This window comes from Oncorhynchus nerka, linkage group LG2 (assembly GCF_034236695.1).
Source record: "Oncorhynchus nerka isolate Pitt River linkage group LG2, Oner_Uvic_2.0, whole genome shotgun sequence".
NCBI classification, from domain to species: Eukaryota; Metazoa; Chordata; class Actinopteri; order Salmoniformes; family Salmonidae; genus Oncorhynchus; species Oncorhynchus nerka.
In genome coordinates this window covers 75466144-75487204 of record NC_088397.1, presented here as the reverse complement: position 1 = coordinate 75487204, position 21061 = coordinate 75466144, and the positions used below count along the sequence as shown (strand labels likewise).

The following is a 21061-nucleotide window of genomic DNA, read 5'->3' as shown; positions in this document are numbered from 1 at the left end:
GATCACTTGTTTTTTCCAGTGCTGTTTGCTAAGCTACATCTCACATTTTAGGGCCAAAGCTGTATAGAAGTTATTGTTTGTTTTAAACAGACATCGACTGATTGTCAACATCAGAATGAGCGAGATACAAACACACTCTGGACATGAGACATTTTGATGACAATCTGTTAGTACAGCAACAACGCCACTATACCCAGAGTTCCCAGTGTTGACAGTCATTTTGTTTTCATAATAAATTGATGTATTCAACACCTGTCAGTTTTGATGTTTCAGACCCGTAGTGTTTTGATTCCAGTGTGTGAAGCCACCCAATCCTGTGCCTGACAGTGTTCAGGTCATTTTCTATTGGATCGGGAGTGTTGCGTTTTATAAACTGTTTTGGTATGTTGATCACTGTACCTTAAAATAAAGAGGGCAGCTAAAAAAGAAACGACGTGACTGTCTGTTACGTCTTATAGTAATATAGTAACGAGTTACTACAAACACAAACTCTCACTTTGAAGTTGAAGACAATGAATGCATGGTAATACTGTCGTTACAACTGCAGAACAAGGGCATCAATTTGACTCTCTTTCAACATGCCGGTCAAACTATAGTCAAACATATATCTCATTCAGCAGCTTCTGCAGGGTCAAACAGTTACTAAGGCCTGACATGCTGAAAGCCACTGGACCACTCAGCTCTGTACACTGTATCACATCTAGCTGTTCAATAATGTTTAAGATAAACTGATACAGCCACCAACTGGGAAAGCAGCCTGTGTTCCCGTAAGCACAGGATAGGAGTTACTATGGTAAAGACTGAGCATACAAAACATAAGGAACACCTTCCTAATATTGAGTTGTACCCTTTTTTTGCCCTCAGAATAGCCTCAAGTCGACGGGGCTGGACTCTACAAGGTGTTGAAAGCGTTCCACAGGGATGCTGGCCCATGTTGATTCCAATGCTTCCCACAGTTGTGTCAAGTTGGCTGGATACCCTTTAGGTGGTTGACCATTCTTGATACACACGGGAAACTGTTGAGTGTGTAAAACCCAGCAGTGCTGCAGTTCTTGACACACTTAAACCTGTGCGCCTGGCACCTACTACCATACCCCGTTCAAAGGTACTTCAATCTTTGGTCTTTCCCATTCACCATTTGAATGGCACACATACACAATCCATTGTCTCAAGGCTTAAACATCCTTCTTTAACCTGTCTCCTCCCCTTCATCTACACTGATTGGAGTTGATTTAACAAGTGACATCAATAAGGTATCATAGCTTTCACATGGATTCACCCGGTCAGTCTGGAAAGAGCAGATATTCCTAATGTTTTATACACTCAATGTATTTGTACACTGGATCTCACTTATCATCGGTCTGTAGATACTATACTGTACTGTACTGTGCTGGTAGAGTACAGTTGTTAGCACACACTTAGCTCACAACTCAGAGCCTACTGTTTGGTGGGTAGTGTTGTTCCTTCCTCACCCAGCACTGGTATAGGTCTGAGAAGATGCACAAGTACACGTGATCTGCCCTTACTTATTCCACCCCAATCGGGAAGGTTGCCTCAGCCATGGACTGTTGTTGCCCTTTTGGTTATGTACGTAATGCTAGCATATTCATTTGTGTGTGTGTGTGTAAATGTTTTTGTTAACGCAACGCTTTTCATATTTAAAACTACCATCAGATATCTCTGTAATACTAAGGTGACATCATGTCCAAAAACTGTTGGAATGTTGTGTCAACTTCAGGAAGTCTGATTGGTCGGTTCATCTCTCACTTCATGGTGGAAGCTATGATGGTGCTCAAAGTAGATGTTGCCTGTAACCACAGATCTAGGATCAGTTACTCTCCCCCTAATACTAACCTGAAGCATTAGGGGGGTGAAAACACTGTCCCTGTATCAGTGGTTAAAAAGGGCAACCTCTCTGCTAGGATGTGCTTGCCTGTCAGCTGGTCGGGCTGAAATGTTGACATGTTAGGATACCGTTTGGCCAATCTAAATCTGTGATTGAATGGAAATGTGAAGGGGGGATGGCACTTGTAAATGTGACTAAATAAACACCTTGGGGTTGTATTTAAAACGTTCCTGTTCCACTGTGTTTTTTATTCCCTTATCACTGTTGAATTTGCATGGATGATGTAGCATGATCAAAGATTGCTTTATAATGTCAGTTGTGACATATCAGGATGAATAGCCCCTAAATACTTGCCATTTTACCTAGTGTGCGTCATTTCATCTATTAGGGAGGTGGGACCTGGGTTGATTGTCTCAAGGGTTGGTTGTCACAGTCCTTATTATTACCAATCTAGAGATTGCTGTGTAATATTCAAATATGTCAATTATTTGAAAGATCTCATCCATCTGGTCAATTCATGTCAGCATGACATGTTTCACGTTTTTATTAGTCGTATGTACAGAATATACACATGGTATACACCATCCATACACTGTGAAATACACACACGTACACATGTGTATGCAAAGACATGCATACACAAACAAATTTACTCAAAATGTCATATGTTGCTCTCACGGCATAAAATGCAGAATTTTGTTGGGAATATTTTTCGATCAAAGAAAGGCTTGGCTATTTCTAAGACTGTAGTTCCTGTTACAAAAGGAATAAGCAACTAGCAAAAACTGTGACAACCAACCCCAGAATGGAGCATGTGTTGGATGGCTTTTAGCTCAACGTTGGAATACGATATGAGGATAGAAAGGGTCCCTACTGTATGTCAACCCAAGGCCTTGGTATTTCTATTAAGGCTTAAAAGAGTCTTGTAAGATATACTAGCGCTGAGAAATACACAAGAGTAAAAAGTGTGACAGCCAACTCCGGTCTCCCCTAATCAGTCAATCTCCCACTACCCAGAATAGCCGGGAAACTTATCACTTGCACTTTGATACCAATTATTATTAAGGAAAGTGAAAAGTATAAATAAGCAAGAACAAAGCACAGCTAGAAACTCGCCCTCTGTCACTGGTGGAGAAAGGTAATACGATCACATCCATATTCATGTGTTGTATGTAATATGTAATGTTATATTAATGTATGTAACATAGCTTGTAATTTCATATGTAATATCACCGCTATGTTGCAACTTACTTATCATGCATGACATGGTGATAACAGTGTGTTTATTAATTAACGTGTGAATAGCATTTGAAAAGATTTAGTTTTGTTAACAATGGATATAAGTGTGTGTATGCTTAGATCAGACTTGGTTCAAATACATGATTGAATACACTGCAGGGTGGGTGGAGTTGACCCTTTTGGTTATGGTGGCCAGGGCGTAAATAAAGGTTACATTTCAAACGTTTCAAAATGTTTTTCAAAACTACATTTTTGGGGACTTTTTAATTGGTTCCATTATACCAGTCAAGTTACAGTATGTGAAGTGCACTTCAAGTATTTGAAAGTGTTTATACGTTTCACCTAGGTCTGGGTATACATGAATGTGATTTTGTTTAATATCCAGCTAATCAAGAACAATAGTTACATGGGTTACTAAATGTTAGAGATTGTGAAATACAAACACTATCCAATACTTTGTGATATCTAATATTTACAAACTTGGTTGACCTGAATGAACAACATAACAACAGAATTGCACTCTGCTTTTAAAAAGTATTTCATGTATAAAATGTTATAATTGCATGATTATACGATTTCGTTATATATTTATATTTAAGAATGTATTTATTAAGACATTTGTTTGTTTATTTGTATGTATTCATTTATTTTAATAATCTATCCTTTCTTTCAGGTACATTGTTTCTAAGGAAAACATACTTTAGTTTTACAACACAATGGCCAGACTTACTGTGCTTGCAGGTACATGCCTATGCCGTCTTCAGTCATTACCATCACTATCATCATCCCCATCGTCCTTGTCGTTATCATCATCCTCCTTATCATTATCATCATCCTCATCTTATTCTTCAACATGACCCACTGGCAAACGAGTCCCTAGTGTCTACTCTGTTAACTCAGTAATCTTTCCTCAGGTCTGGGCCTTCTGCTGATGTTGCAGATTGGTAAGTGTTTCCCTCATCAACTTTTTTACATTTCTCAATTGACATTTTTAAACCATAGAGATTAAGATTGTGTTCAATCTAATTCTGTGGTTTAAATCTCCTTATCTGAGCCCCAATTACACCTCTGAGGCTCGGTAATCCTACTCAAATTCATGCATCCTACATAAGCATTTAAAATTAGGAATCCCATAAAGTAAAATAATCCAACCCATTATTTTAGAGCACCCCAAAGGGTCAATGTGAAATTCAGTCTCTGGATAGATTTCCTCTTCTACCTTCAGCTGCCTCCACCAAACTGGTGTGTCACATGACCAACTGGTCCCAGTATCGCCCAACCACTGGAAAGTTCACCCCCGAGAACATCGACCCATTTCTCTGCACCCACGTGATCTACGCCCTGGCCACCATCAACAGCTTCAACCAGGTCGCCCCTATCGAGTGGAATGACGAGACCCTCTACACGAGCCTCAACCACCTGAAGAATGTGTGAGTGACTCTGGGTTGACATCAGTGAGAGTTGGGCCTTAGTTAATAATTCCATGGTGAACACTAGGTTTGACTCCTCATCTTACCTCTCTGATCTGCAGTAACCCAATGATGAAGACTCTGCTGTCTGTCGGAGGCACAGTCAATGGACTTAGCCCGTAAGTCTCTTATTGGTTCTTCACAGTATTTTATTGCGATTTCACAGCTCTCCAAAAGCATGGTTTTTGATAAGATAAAATTTAACTTTCACTTCTTTCCACTACACCACATTAAACAGATTTGTGTTTTTGTACCCAGCATCTAAAAAAGTCCATTTCAATGGTGCAGGTTTTTATTGTTTCCCATTCCACTCCTTTTTTTTATCAGGTTTAATCATTGTGTTTTATCATAGTGTTTAATCATAGTGTTTTATCATAGTGTTTTATCATAGTGTTTTCAATTTCCCTACTTCTGCACATCAATAGACTCAGGACCAGAGAAACGGTTTACATTGTCTCCCTCCACCCCTCTAGATTCATCGGCATGGTGTCCAAGCCTGAGGGCCGCCAGGCCTTCATCAAGTCTGCAATCAGCTACCTGCGTTCCCATGGCTTTGACGGTCTCAACCTGGCCTGGGAGTTCCCCACTCAAAACGGCAGCCCCGATGGAGACAGGGAGAGATTCACCAAGCTCGTCAGAGTAAGCTTGCACATAAACTTTTTTACTGACGGTTATTTGCAGCTTTATTTTTCAATGTGTTTCTGTCATTTTCTGTGGCTTGTTATCGTTGTAGCTCTGTCTATCCAGCTCAGCCTGAAGGGCCATATAGTTTTGACTATTTTCTGTACCTAATGTCTATGTATGGCTTAACAGGAGCTGCAGAAGGCCTTTGAGAATGACGCTAAAGACACCAGGCTGACCCAGTTGCTCCTGTCTGCCAACGTGGCTGCTCTTCAGCCCACTATCAACTCCAGCTACGAGGTGGCCCAGATCGCCAGGTACTGTAGACAGCATGGGTCTGGGAGAAACCCACTCAGCTGATATAAGTCTTTGATATAAATTGAAGTCTCTGTTTTCTCTCTTTCTCTTTTTTATCTCTCTCCCTCGCTCTCCTTTTCAAACAAACACACTTTATATACTTCATTCCCCTGTCTATTCATGTCTCTGCAGCTCTCTGGACTTCATCAACGTGATGACCTATGACTTCCACGGACACTGGGAGAGAGCCACAGGACACAATAGCCCACTGTTCCGCAGCAGCCATGACTCGGGGACACACTACCACTTCAATGTCGTAAGACACACTTTCTTTTTTAACATCTACACCAAGTTTTTCACCAGGAAACTTGTGAAGAAATTATGTAAATATAGGAAATATTGGTATAGATGTCCTCCATTGTAGCTCCCTTGTCTTAACCACCTGTCCCTATGTGTTAGGACTCTGCCATCACCTACTGGCTGGACAACGGTGCTCCCGCTGAGAAGCTGCTGATGGGTTTCCCCACCTACGGCCGTACCTACCGTCTCACCACCTCCAACACTGGCCTGGGAGCCCCCACAAACGGCCCGGCTGACGCTGGCCCTTACACCCGGGACGCAGGATACTGGTCCTACTACGAGGTGCGCTAAAACTTTAATAACTATGTTCATGATCATACATCTGATCTATATAATATATATATATATATATTCTTTTTTTTACTCAAAGCACACAGGCCACGAATCTCAAAACACTATACGCCATTTTGTGTAGTTTGTTTGTTTATCTGTTTGTTTGTCATTATCTAACTGAATGTTTCACTCCTCCCAGGTCTGCTCCTTCACCTCCGGTGCCACTATCGAATGGATTGATGAGCAGAAGGTCCCCTACGCCGTTAAAGGCAGTTCCTGGGTGGGCTACGACAGCAAGGAGAGCTACGCTGCCAAGGTACATGCCAGGAACATCTGAGTCAATATCAATCAATCATGCAATCAACTGATTTATCTCTAAAGCCATGTCCATGTTAGCACATCTGTCTGTGTCTTCTTTGCTTCATCAGGTCCAGTGGCTGAAGACCAAGAACCTGGGAGGAGCCTCTGTGTGGACCCTGGACATGGATGACTTCAGTGGTGCTTTCTGTGCTGATGGCCCCTTCCCTCTCGTCAACCACCTCCGCAACTCTCTGGGTAAATGAACTTACATTCAGTTCAATTGAATTCAGTTGACTTTACAAACCTCTATGTCAAGTACAGTAAAGCTATACAGTATGTAGGTCTATATATCATCTCAAACTCTCCTCCCTTTCTCCATACCTCCTTCCCTTTCTCCCACCCTCTCCCAGGCTTCGCCCCCAAGCCCACCACCACTCAGGCACCCACCACCACCCCAGACCCCATCCTCAGCTTCTGCTCTGGACGCCCAGACGGCCTGTACGTCAACATCTTCGACAACACCACCTACTTCCAGTGTTTCCGTGGCAACACCTACCTGCACAAATGCCAGCCCGGCCTGGTCTATGTTGATGCCTGCAAGTGCTGCAACTGGCCCTGAATTACTGCTAGCTATGTACTGTAGGACTAATTAGTTAGAATGCCATAACAACCTTCAATGACAACATGCTGTTACGGCAATAACCTACCTTAGCAACTTAGTCATGAAAATAAATATATTATTAATTAATTTTGTCCTTTCTTGTTTGCCTGGCTACAATCTTCCTCAATAAAAAAATAAACATATAATGTGAATGTATAATTTTTTTGACATAGAATCACAGGATTTTCTGAGTTTTTTTCCAATCCTGTATATTGATTATGAAATTATGAAAAATATTAACAACGTTCCACCCATGAGGCCACTAGAAGGCAATCTGGTCATTTTAAATGTTTTAACATTTGTTTAAATGTAACCTTTATTTAACTAGGCAAGTCGCTTATGAACAAATTCTTATTTACAATGACCGCCTACACAAGCCAAACCCGGACGATGCTGGTCCAATTTTGCGCCGCACTATGGGACTCCCAATCACGGCCGGTTGTGATATAGCCTGGATTCGTTTGACTGCAGGAAAGAGCTACAATGCATATATCAAGCATTTAGTCAATGGTCTCTCTCCTCTCTGCAAATATAACCACAAACATATAAGAATGCGTCATAATCAATAACATTACTATAGTTTAGCAATTTTCTCTTGGTCTCAAAGAACTTCCCAAAGTTAGGGGGTTACCTTGTGTCATCTCACACAATATTATACATAACAGCCAATGTTATATTATTACCAGTTTACCAAGTCATTTCTAAGTTAATATCGGGGACTGAAAAATAAAGCAACATTTTATATTTTCCTTCCTACAAACCTGGATGTTTACCAGAAAACATGATAAACCACTCCCATGGTGGTTTATCATGTTTTCTGGTAAACATCCAGGTAGAGCAGTCTATAACCATGGGAGTGGTTTATCATGTTTTCTGGTAAACATCCAGGTAGAGCAGTCTATAACCATGGGAGTGGTTTATCATGTTTTCTGGTAAACATCCAGGTAGAGCAGTCTATAACCATGGGAGTGGTTTATCATGTCTTCTGGTAAACATCCAGGTAGAGCAGTCTACAACCATGGGAGTGGTTTATCATGTTTTCTGGTAAACATCCAGGTAGAGCAGTCTATAACCATGGGAGTGGTTTATCATGTTTTCTGGTAAACATCCAGGTAGAGCAGTCTATAACCATGGAAGTGGTTTATCATGTCTTCTGGTAAACATCCAGGTAGAGCAGTCTACAACCATGGGAGTGGTTTATCATGTCTTCTAGTAAACATCCAGGTAGAGCAGTCTACAACCATGGGAGTGGTTTATCATGTCTTCTGGTAAACATCCAGGTAGAGCAGTCTATAACCATGGGAGTGGTTTATCATGTTTTCTGGTAAACATCCAGGTAGAGCAGTCTATAACCATGGGAGTGCTTTATCATGTTTTCTGGTAAACATCCAGGTAGAGCAGTCTATAACCATGGGAGTTGTCACGTTCTGACCATAGTTTTGTTATTTTATTCTTTGTTTTAGTATGGTGAGGGCGTGAGTTGGGGTTGGCAGTCTGTTTGTTTTTCTATGTTGGGTTTTTGTTCTCTATTTTTGTTTTGTTCCCTGTTCTCAATCAGAGGCAGGTGTCGTTAGTTGTCTCTGATTGAGAATCATACTTAGGTAGCCTGGGTTTCACTTTTGGATTGTGGGTGTTTGTTTCCATTTGAGTGTTTGGGCCACACGGTACTGTTTCGGTTTTCGTTTTGTTCACATCGTTTATTGTTTTGTTATTCAGTGTTCAGTTCGTTTGGAATAAATCATCATGAACACTTACCACGCTGCGATTTGGTCCGATCCTTCTTCCACCCAAGACAACCATTACAGGAGTAGTTTATCATGTTTTCTGGTAAACATCCAGGTCTAGCAGTCCCACCATAGTGTATGGGTTAGACTGGCAACACTTAACCTCAGATAATGGCTATCAGGAGAGTAATAAACTCCATGCTGTTGTCCAAAGTGTTGCATTATTATTAGACTTAGCTCTGGGCTGAGAATTCTCTGTTGTCTCCACACATATAGCACCATTCCTGTTTACAGGATTCAAGTGGTCCTAGAAACAATTTATGGTAGCTAACTAATGGTTAGTGTTTTACAGACCTGTTTCAACTGGAATATAGAAGGCTGAAGCATTTTTTGTGGGGGCAAGTCAGTTAAGAACACATTCTTATTTATAATGACTGCCTACCCAATGAACAGTGGGTTAACTGCCTTGGTCAGGGACAGAACAACAGATTTTTACTATGTCAGCTCGGGGATTCAATCCAGCAACCTTTCGGTTACTGGCCCAACGCTCTAACCACTAGGCAGTTTACAGTGCAAAAAAAAACATTTTGTCACTTGGCGTTATTTAAAGTGACTAGTGATATCTTTATTAAGTCCATTTATTAAAGTGACTAGTGATATCTTTATTATGTCCATTTATTAAAGTGACTAGTGATATCTTTATTATGTCCATTTATTAAAGTGACTAGTGATATCTTTATTATGTCCATTTATTAAAGTGACTAGTGATATCTTTATTATGTCCATTTATTAAAGTGACTAGTGATATCTTTATTAAGTCCATTTATTAAAGTGACTAGTGATATCTTTATTAAGTCCATTTATTAAAGTGGCCAGAGATTTGAGTCTGTATGTTGGCAGCAGCCTCTCTATATTAGTGATGGCTGTTTAACAGTCTGGGGCCTTGACATAGAAGCTGTTTTCAGTCTCTCGGTCCCAGCTTTGTTGCACCTGTACCCAGCTTTGTTGCAACCTCGCCTTCTGGATGATAGCGGGGTAAACAGGCATTTGCTCGGGTGGTTGTTGTCCTTAATAATATTTTTGGAAGCGTGCATGGCCACGCAGTCAATCAATTGAATTTACCACGGGTGGACTCCAATCAAGTTGTAGAAACATCTCAACGATGAGCAATGGAAACAGGATGCACTTGAGCTCAATTTTGAGTCTCAAAGCAAAGGGTGTGAATACTCATGTAAGGTATTTCTGTTTTAATTTTTCATAAATTTGCTAAAAATTCTAAAACCTATTTTTGCTGTGTCATTATGGGTTAATGTGTGTAGATCAATGAGTAAAACATTTTATTTAATCAATTTTAAAATAAGGCTGTAACATAACAAAATGTGGAAAAAGTCAAGTGTTTGGAATGCACTGTATTGGGCTTATTGCCGTCAATTTTCAGTCTGCAAATCTTGCCGTTAATTTTCAGTCTAAAACTTATACTGAACTAAAATAGATATACAACATGTAAAGTGTTGGTTTAATGAGCTGAAGTAAAATATCCCAAACATTTTCCATACACACTTAAAGCCTATTTATTTTGGCCACAAATTTGTTTACATCCCTGTTAGTAAGCATTACTCCTTTGCCAAGATAATCCGCCTACCTGACAGGTGTGGCATATTAAACAGTATGATCATTACACAGGTGCACCTTTGTTCTGGGCACAATAGAAGGCCACTAAAATATGCAGTTTTGTCACACAGCACAATGCCACAACTGTCTCAAGTTTTAAGGGAGCGTGCAATTGGCATGCTGACTGCAGGAATGTCCAGCCCAGGACCTCCTCATCTGGCTTCTTAACCTGTGGGATTGTCTGAGACCAGCCACCCAGACAGCTGATGAAACTGTGAGTTTGCAGAAGTGAAGAATTTCTGCACAAACTGTCAGACACCGTCTCAAGGAAGCTCATGTGTGTGCTCGAAATCCTCACCAGAGCCTTGACCTCATTGCAGTTTGGCGTCGTAACCGACGCCACTGGCATCCTGGAGAAGTGTGCTTTTCACGGATAAATCCTGGTTTAAACTGTACCAGGCAGATGGCAGACATCATGGCGTTGAGCGGTTTGATGATGTCAACATTGTGAACAGAGTGCCCCATGTAGTCAGTAGGGTTATGTTATGGGCAGACATAATCTACGGACAATGAACACAATTGCATTTTATCGATGGCAATTTGATTGCAAAGAGATACCATGATGAGATCCTGAGGCCCATTATCATGCCTTTCATCCACCGTCATGACCTCATGTTTCAGCATGATAATGTACTGCCCCATGTTACCAGGATCTGTACCCAATTACTGGAAGCTGAAAATGTCCCAGTTCCGCCATGGTCTACATACTCACCAGACATGTTACCCATTGAGCATGTTTGGGATACTCTTGATCGATGTGCACGACAGTGTGAGAGAGAATAAAGTAGACGGCGCGCGTCAAATGTCTGATTTATGACCCTTTGTCCGGATGACGCGTACATGCCCAAATATGGGCATCAAGTCAGGACATCCTGGCAGGAAGGTGTCACGTGGTTATGCCAATATAAGTGCATCCTGTTCCTGTTGTCATGTGTTAGAGTGTGTGCTATTTTATGGCTATATTGCATCTATTCCTTTGAAGTTGTCATGATGATTGATGTGTAGGGACCTGGTTGAACTGGGGGGGATGTGTTTGAACATTTCAAAGAGGATGGCCCCACACCCACCCTATTTTATTGCCCTTAGGGTTGTTGTCTATGAAGCAGGAATGTCCGGGGGGGTGGGGGGGAATTGTGTTGGCGGCAGACACATTATAAATAAGGCCCAGAACAACACATGCGGCCCCAGAACACTAAACAAGATTTTAAAAATAAAACCCAGAACATTAAACAGAAAATTATGTCACCTAAATTCACGGGGTGCTATGCGTCTCTTGTCACAAACCCAATGATAAAAGCATCGAGGACATTTTATATGAGGCCCCTGAATGTTTTAAAGGAGTTTTGGATTCGAGTGATGGACATATGGCTTACATATTCCAACCTGAGGATTCAACTGTGAAGTTTTCACAGGATATCAATCCTTTACCCAGTTGCTCCGGGGAATAAATGATTTGGAACAGCGTTCATTAGAAGTGGATTCAGCGGAGCAAAACGAGTGCAGCCAGTCCCCATCACACTATTTTCGACGTAAGTCCAATAATAAAATCCATAAGAATATTTATACATTTAAAAACAAAAAGTATGCACCCTATATTAAAAGCTATTTTTGTGTTAACAGCTGACAGACCGCAAAGAAGGATCACGGCTGCATTATGGACTGAACGACTACGGCGGAGACGATGACATATATGCTATTCCTCCTGTAGGAATGTTTATTCAAACACACCAAGAACCGAGGCTTTAACTGTCACATCAACTCCCCCAGGAACCTCCAACCGCTCGCTCCATATTCCAGACCCAAACAAGCAACGCATAACTCAGGCGCAAGTGCATTGCGCAGAATTACCCCAGCCCGAAAAGTGTTACTGGGACGGCAACTTACTGCTTGAAAAAACAGCGCTACAAGGAAGCCATTATATATATATTTTATTAGTTATACATATTTTATTATTATTTATACATTTTTATGATTGAATATGTTAAAACAATGACAAATAATGAGACATGCCCGGCAGAATCTGGAATGCTTGGTGAAAAAAGTCTAGAGCCCCCGGTTTCCGCGATTTGTCAGAACAGCCCTCTCAAAAAAGCTGAGGTAATTTAATTACGTATTGTTAATATATAGTACTATATCTATATATAATCTATATTATATTGTATGTATTATTTTCTTTCAGACTCCTCCCCGGCGTATAACGGCATAGAAGACCATACACAACGAGAGCACGCGGAGGATTTCGGCGCACAGGACATCCCGAATAAAACACAGAAACCGGATGATTTCAAAGTTTTAAATTACATTTCAGAGGTAGACGACGTGATGTTATGTGAAGCGGCCAACCTTCTTGATTCCTCCAATTATTTTGTAGAAACACCCGAACCTGAAATAGAACAAGCTAGGTTTCTCACAGCCTTTTCCAGGGCTCTAAAATACAGAAAGGTTTTGCTACACAAACGAATGGTGGCTTTACTCGAGCGGCAATACAGTCAGGATCTATCCTTCTGGCATTGAACAATGCCACGTTTGTTAACTTCTTTGGGACTGGGGGGCAGTATTGACTAGCTTGGATGAATAAGGTGCCCCGAAATAAACTGCTTGCTACTCAGGCCCAGTTGCTAATATATGTATATTATTAGTATATTTGGACATGAAACACTCTGAAGTTTCTAAAACTGTTTGAATGATGTCTGTGAGTATAACAGAACTCATATGGCAGGCGAAAACCTGAGAAAAAAATCCACCAGGAAGTGGGAATTGTAGTTTTTCAACTCATTGCCTATCGAATATACAGTGTCTATGGGTTCATATTGCACTTCCTAAGGCTTCCAATAGATGTCACCAGTCTTTAGAACCTTGTTTGAGGATTCTACTGTGAAGTGGGGGCGAATGAGAGGGGATTAAGTCAGGGCTCTGGCAGAATGCCCTGAGCTGACCACGCGCGTACACGTGAGAGTTAGCTTGAGTTCCATTGCAATTCTACAGACAAAGGAATTCTCTGGTTGGAACATTATTGAAGATTTATGATAAAATATCCTAAAGATTGATTCTATACTTCGTTTGACATGTTTCTACGAACTGTAATATAACTTTTCGTCTGACCTTTCACATGGACTTGCCTGTGCGTCGTGAGTTTGGATTGTGTACTAAACGCACAAATAAAAAGGAGGTATTTGGACATAAATTATGGACTTTATCGAACAAATAAAACATTTATTGTGGAACTGGGATTCCTGGGAATGCATTCAGATGATGATCATCAAAGGTAAGTTAATATTTATAATGCTATTTCTGACTTCTGTTGACTACACAACATGGCAGATATCTGTTTGGCTATTTTGTTGCCTGGGCGCTGTACTCAGATTATTGCATGGTGTGCTTTTTCGGTAAAGCTTTTTTTGAAATCTGACACAGTGGTTGCATTAACCTCTCTAGGGTATGTGGGACGCTAGCGTCCCACCTGGCCAACATCCAGTGAGATTGCAGTGCGCCAAATTAAAATACAGAAATACTCATTATAAAAACTCACTATACTCACTAACTATTTTGCATTAGTTTAAAGATGAACTTCTTGTGAATCCAACCACGGTGTCAGATTTCAAAAATGCTTTACGGCGAAAGCATAACTTTCGCCGTAACGATTATTGAGAACATAGCCCAGCAGACAAATCATTACAAACAGTAACCAGCTGTTACGATAAACCATGAGTGGTGGGTAGAATCAGGCGCAGAGAGCAGGGTTCCGTCGTTTATCACAAATTTATTCACCGGTGCAACCAAAAATGAATGACGCCAACACACAAGGCGTAAATAGTTGCCAGTCCAAAAACAACAGGACAAAAATAGACCGGATAAATAAAGAACACGAAAAGCAATACACCATCAAACACAGAGTAACAATAAACAAGCCCGCACAAAAACCCAGCAGGCCTAGTGCCCTTAAATACCCTACAAACAAACCCTAATACAAAACAGGTGTACCCAATTAACCAATAACAAACACAAACGGAAAAAGAATCGATGGCACGAACAGGAAGAGGCACCCTCTTCAGCGAGGTTCGTGACAGTACCCCCCCCCCTGACGCGCGGCACCCGCAGCGCGCCGACCCCGGCCTCGAGGACGACCCGGAGGACGAGGCGCGGGGCGATCCGGGTGAAGGCGGTGGAAATCCCTCAAGAGGGAAGGATCTAAAATGTCCCTCCCCGGTACCCAGCACCTCTCCTCCGGACCGTACCCCTCCCAGTCCACGAGGTACTGCAGGCCCCCCACCCGGCGTCTCGAGCCCAGAATAGCTCGTACTGTGTACGCCGGGGACCCCTCGATGTCCAGAGGGAGTGGAGGGACCTCCGGCACCTCATTGTCTTGTAGGGGACCAGCTACCACCGGCCTGAGGAGAGACACATGAAACGAGGGGTTAATGCGATAATAAGAGGGAAGTTGCAATCTATAACAAACCTCGTTTATCCTCCTCAGGACTTTAAATGGCCCCACACACTGCGGCCCCAGCTTCCGGCAGGGCAGGCGGAGGGGCAGGTTTCGGGTCGAGAGCCAGACCCTGTCCCCTGGTGCGAACACCGGTGCCTCACTGCGGTGGCGGTCAGCGACACTCTTCTGCCGTTCACTGGCCTGCCTGAGAGAAGCCTGGACTGCCTGCCAGGTCTCTCTAGAGCGCTGTACCCACTCCTCCACCGCAGGAGCCTCGGTCTGACTCTGATGCCACGGAGCCAGGACCGGCTGGTAGCCCAGTACGCATTCAAATGGCGACATATTTGTGGACGAATGCCGAAGAGAGTTCTGGGCCAATTCTGCCCACGGGACGTACCTCGCCCATTCTCCTGGCCGATCCTGGCAATACGACCTCAGAAACCTACCCACTTCCTGGTTTAATCTCTCCACCTGCCCATTACTTTCGGGGTGATAACCAGAGGTAAGGCTGACCGAGATCCCCAGACGCTCCATAAACGCCTTCCAAACCCGGGACGTGAACTGGGGACCCCGATCGGAGACTATATCCTCTGGAACCCCATAGTGCCGGAAGACGTGGGTAAATAGAGCCTCTGCAGTCTGTAGGGCCGTGGGAAGACCAGGCAATGGGAGGAGACGGCAGGACTTAGAGAACCGATCCACAACGACCAGAACGGTAGTGTTTCCCTGAGATGGAGGAAGATCAGTAAGAAAATCCACCGAGAGATGGGACCATGGCCGTTGTGGAACCGGGAGGGGCTGTAACTTCCCTCTAGGAAGGTGCCTAGGAGCCTTACTCTGGGCGCATACCGAACAGGAGGAGACATAGATCCTCACATCCCTAGCTAAAGTAGGCCACCAGTATTTCCCCCTAAGACCTCGCACCGTCCTATCAATCCCCGGATGACCCGCAGACGGTAGTGTGTGAGCCCACCGAATCAATTTATCACGGACACCAAGCGGTACGTAACTTTTACCAGTCGGACACTGTATAGGCGCAGGTTCAACCCTCAACGCCCGCTCGATGTCCGCGTCCACCTCCCATACCACTGGGGCCACCAGCCGAGAGGCTGGAAGGATGGGAGTGGGTTCGATGGACCGGTCCTCGGTGTCATAGAGACGGGACAGTGCGTCGGCCTTAGTGTTGAGGGAACCTGGTCTGTAAGAGATTGTAAATCTAAAACGTGTAAAAAACATGGCCCACCTAGCCTGACGCGGATTCAGTCTCCTCGCTTCTCGAATATACTCCAGATTACGGTGGTCAGTCCAGATGAGAAAAGGGTGTTTAGCCCCCTCTAGCCAGTGTCTCCACACCTTCAGGGCTTTTACCATAGCTAGTAACTCCCGATCCCCCACATCATAGTGCCGCTCCGCCGGATCCAGCTTCTTAGAAAAGAAAGCGCAGGGACGGAGCTTCGGTGGCTTGCCCGAACGCTGAGACAGCACGGCCCCAACCCCAGCCTCGGACGCATCCACCTCCACTATGAATGCTAACGAAGGGTCCGGATGCGCCAACACGGGAGCTCCAGTGAACAGTACCTTCAACTGGTTGAAGGCTCCATCAGCCTCAGCTGACCACCGCAGACGCACCGGTCCCCCCTTCAGCAGTGAGGTAATGGGCGCCGCTACTTGGCCAAAACCCCGGATAAACCTCCGGTAGTAATTGGCAAACCCTAAAAACCGCTGCACCTCCTTTACCGTGGTCGGAGTCGGCCAATTACGCACGGCATTAACGCGATCACACTCCATCATCATCCCTGAGCTGGAAATGCGATAACCCAGGAAGGAAACGGCTGGTTTGGAGAACACACATTTCTCAGCCTTGACGTATAGGTCATGCTCCAGCAGTCGCCCAAGAACCTTGCGCACCAAGGAAACATGCGCGGCGCGTGTGGCAGAATAAATCAAGATGTCATCAATATAGACTACCACACCCTGCCCGTGCAAGTCCCTGAGAATCTCATCTACAAAGGATTGGAAGACGGCTGGAGCATTCTTCAACCCATACGGCATGACGCGGTACTCATAGTGGCCTGATGTGGTACTAAACGCTGTTTTCCACTCGTCTCTCTTCCGAATACGCACCAGATTATACGCGCTCCTGAGGTCCAGTTTTGTGAAGAAACGCGCTCCGTGGAATGATTCCACCGCCGTAGCGATGAGAGGTAGCGGATAACTAAAACCCACTGTGATCGAATTGAGACCTCGATAATCAATGCACGGACGCAGACCTCCCTCCTTTTTCCTCACAAAAAAGAAACTCGAGGAGACGGGTGACATGGAGGACCGAATGTACCCCTGTCTCAGAGCTTCCGTGACATATGTTTCCATAGCCAACGTCTCCTCCTGTGACAGTGGGTACACATGACTCCGGGGAAGTGCAGCGTTCTCCAGGAGGTTTATCACGCAATCCCACCGTCGATGAGGTGGTAATTTGGTCGCTCTCTTCTTACTAAAAGCGATAGCCAAATCGGCATATTCTGGGGGAATGCGCACGGTGGAAACCTGGTCTGGACTCTCCACCGTCGTGGCACCGATGGAAACTCCTATACACCTCTCCGAACACTCGTCTGACCACCCCTTAAGAGCCCCCTGTTTCCAGGAAATAACGGGATTGTGAATAGCCAGCCAGGGAACCCCCAATACCACCGGGAACCCAGGTGAATCAATAAGGTAGAAACTGATCCTCTCCCTATGATTCCCCTGCGTTACCATGTCCAGCGTAATCGTGGCCTCCCTGACCAGCCCTGACCCTAACGGTCGGCTATCTAAGGAGTGCACGGGGACAGGTGGGTCTATCGGCACTAATGGAATACCCAATTTACGGGCGAGTCCATGATCCATAAAACTCCCAGCTGCGCCTGAATCGACTAGCGCCTTATGCTGAAGAGAGGGGAAAAACGCGGGGGAAAAAATGAACAAAAACATGTGACCAACAAGGAGCTCTGAGTGAGTTTGGTGCTTACTCACCTGGGGTGGCCGAGGAGTGTTCCGCCGACCATCTCGACTCCCAGAGGGACTCCTCCAACACCGGTCCGAAGTGTGTCCTCTACGTCCACAATAGGAGCAGGAGGAGCCCCCTCTGGTTCCCCTAGATGCAGCTCCTCCCAACTCCATCAGAGTGGGAGTGGGAGAGCTGGAGGGTGGAATTAACAGGACCCCTTCCGAACGCCCGCGGGCAGCCAGCAGGTTGTCCAATCGAATAGACATGTCTATAAGTTCATCCAGGGAGAGAGTTGTGTCTCTGCAAGCTAGCTCCCGGCGGACGTCCTCCCGAAGACTACACCGGTAATGATCCATCAGGGCCCTGTCATTCCACCCAGCACCAGCAGCTAGGGTCCTAAACTCCAACGCGAAGTCCTGCGCACTCCTCATCTCCTGTCTGAGGTGGAACAGTTGCTCACCCGCCACTTTCCCCTCTGGTGGATGATCGAACACAGCTCTGAAACGGCGGGTGAACTCCAGGTAGTTGTCCCGAGCCGAGTCTGGACTGTTCCAGACCGCGTTAGCCCAGTCCAGGGCCCTGCCCGTTAAACAGGAGACGAGGAGGCTCACACTCTCCTCACCCGAGGGAGCCGGACGCACGGTAGCCAGGTAGAGCTCTAGCTGGAGCAAAAATCCCTGGCACCCAGCCGCTGCTCCCTCGTACTCCCTCGGGGAGGACGATGTAGGTGGTGTAGATGGTGTCGGTAGTGGGATAAACCACTCCTTTCCCATCGTTCCATCCTCTCCATCATCTGATCCATCGCCGTACCAATCCGATGGAGGACAGCTGTGTGGTGAAGGACGCGCTCCTCAATAGTGGGGAGAGGGGTGGTCGCTGCTCCTGCTGATTCCATTTCTTCGGTGCGGGCTTCTGTTACGATAAACCATGAGTGGTGGGTAGAATCAGGCGCAGAGAGCAGGGTTCCGTCGTTTATCACAAATTTATTCACCGGTGCAACCAAAAATGAATGACGCCAACACACAAGGCGTAAATAGTTGCCAGTCCAAAAACAACAGGACAAAAATAGACCGGATAAATAAAGAACACGAAAAGCAATACACCATCAAACACAGAGTAACAATAAACAAGCCCGCACAAAAACCCAGCAGGCCTAGTGCCCTTAACCTGTTGCTTCTACTCGGGACGCTTGCGTCCCAGCTAGAGCTCTGGAAATGCAAATGCGCTACGCTAAATGCTAATAGTATTAGTTAAAACTCAAAAATTCATTAAAATACACATGCAGGGTATCGAATTAAAGCTACACTCGTTGTGAATCATGGCAACAAGTCAGATTTTTAAAATGCTTTTCGGCGAAAGCATGAGAAGCTATTATCTGATAGCATGCAACACCCCAAAAGACCCACAGGGGACGTAAACAAAATAATTAGCATTTCGGCGTTACACAAACCGCACAATAAAATAGAAAACATTCATTACCTTTCACCATCTTCTTTGTTGGCACTCCTAGATGTCCCATAAACACTATTTGGGTCTTTATTTCGATTAAATCGGTCCATATAAAGCCTAGATATCGTTATATGTAGACTGTGTGATAAACGAAAAAAACATTGTTTCAAAACGTAACGTCATTTTTTAAAATTCAAAAAGTCGACGATAAACTTTCACAAAACACTTCGAAATACGTTTGTAATGCAACTTTAGGTATTAGTAAACGTTAATAAGCGATAAAATTCACCAGGAGGCGATGTAAAGATCATTAGCTGTCCGTCTGGAAAAATGTCCGGCTAGAAACTCAACGAAAATATCCGGTCCTAGACCGGAGGAGATACGGTGTCCTGCATGTGTTTGACCAAGAAAAAACTCGAAGGGAAATGACAAGACTCTAGACACCGTGTGGAAGCTGTAGGTACTGCAACCTCAGTCAATTAATTGTGGTTCACGTTTATCAATGGGTTCAAGTAGCGCATGGATATATTTTCAAATTTTCAGTGATCAGTTTTTCCTGTGCTTTTCGATGTAAATGCCGTTCTGGTAAAGCCACAGCAGTGATTTAACCAGTTTTTTAAACATCTGAGTGTTTTCTATCCACACAGACTAAGCAAATGCATATACTATATTCCTGGCATGAGTAGCAGGGCGCTGAAATGTTGCGCGATTTTTAACAGAATGTTCAAAAAAGTAGAGGGTCGACTTAAGAGGTTAAATACCCTACAAACAAACCCTAATACAAAACAGGTGTACCCAATTAACCAATAACAAACACAAACGGAAAAAGAATCGATGGCAGCTAATAGGCCGGTGACGACGACCGCCGAGCCCCGCCCGAACAGGAAGAGGCACCCTCTTCAGCGAGGTTCGTGACACCAGCCAAGTAGAAGAATTACACAAGTCAGAAATAGAGATAAAATTAATCCCTTACCTTTGATGATCTTCATATGGTTGCACTCAGAAGACATTCATTTATTCAATAAAAGTCTCTCTTTATATCCGAAAACCTCCGTTTTGTTCGTGTGTTTTCTTCAGTAATCCACAGGCACAAACGCAGTCACAACAGGCAGACAAAAAAATCTAAATTGTATCCGTAAAGTTCATAGAAACATGTCAAACGATGTTTATATTCAATCCTCAGGTTGTTTTTAGCCTAAAAAAATCTATAATATTTCAACCGGACAATAACGTCGTCAATATAAAAGGTAAACAACAAAGGCACTCTCTCTGGTCATACGCATGAAAAAGCTCTGTGACACGGCAGGGTACACTCATTCAGACTGCTCTTACTCACTCATTTTTCAGAATACAAGCCTGAAACCATTTCTAAAGACTGTTGACATCTAGTGGAAGGTATAGGAATTGCAATTTGTGTCCTAAGTCAATGGATAGTGTAATGGCCTTGAATTAGAAACTACAACAACAACTAAAAAATCCTACTTCCTGAATGGATTTTTCTCAGGTTTTTGCCTGTCAACTCAGTTCTGTTGAAAACTTTCTGAACATCAAGATTGTGGTTTTGTACCACAGTAGAGCTAATGCAGCTCTCTTGAAATTCCAAAACAACCCACAACCTCATCCTCAGATTCTGTACTTTTATGTGCAAAACGACCATTATTATGCTATTACCAACATCACAGCTTTTTTATGAGCACTGTCATACCGGCTACACCCGAAAGGGGGGGGCACTGGTGCCGTTA

The 21061-nt window shown here is 43.9% G+C and overlaps 1 protein-coding gene across 1 annotated transcript; it reads left to right on the top strand.

Annotated features, from left to right (window-relative positions):
* The first annotated feature begins 2935 nt into the window (after nucleotides 1-2935).
* Nucleotides 2936-7212, top strand: chia.1 (chitinase, acidic.1). Its single transcript, XM_029682116.2, has 12 exons — nucleotides 2936-2984; nucleotides 3759-3826; nucleotides 4000-4029; nucleotides 4311-4515; nucleotides 4617-4673; nucleotides 5028-5193; nucleotides 5368-5492; nucleotides 5665-5788; nucleotides 5932-6114; nucleotides 6305-6421; nucleotides 6534-6660; nucleotides 6816-7212. Exons 2-12 carry the CDS (start codon nucleotides 3802-3804, stop codon nucleotides 7022-7024), a joined length of 1368 nt encoding a protein of 455 aa, XP_029537976.1. The 5' UTR covers nucleotides 2936-2984; nucleotides 3759-3801; the 3' UTR covers nucleotides 7025-7212.
* Nucleotides 7213-21061: the final 13849 nt, after the last annotated feature.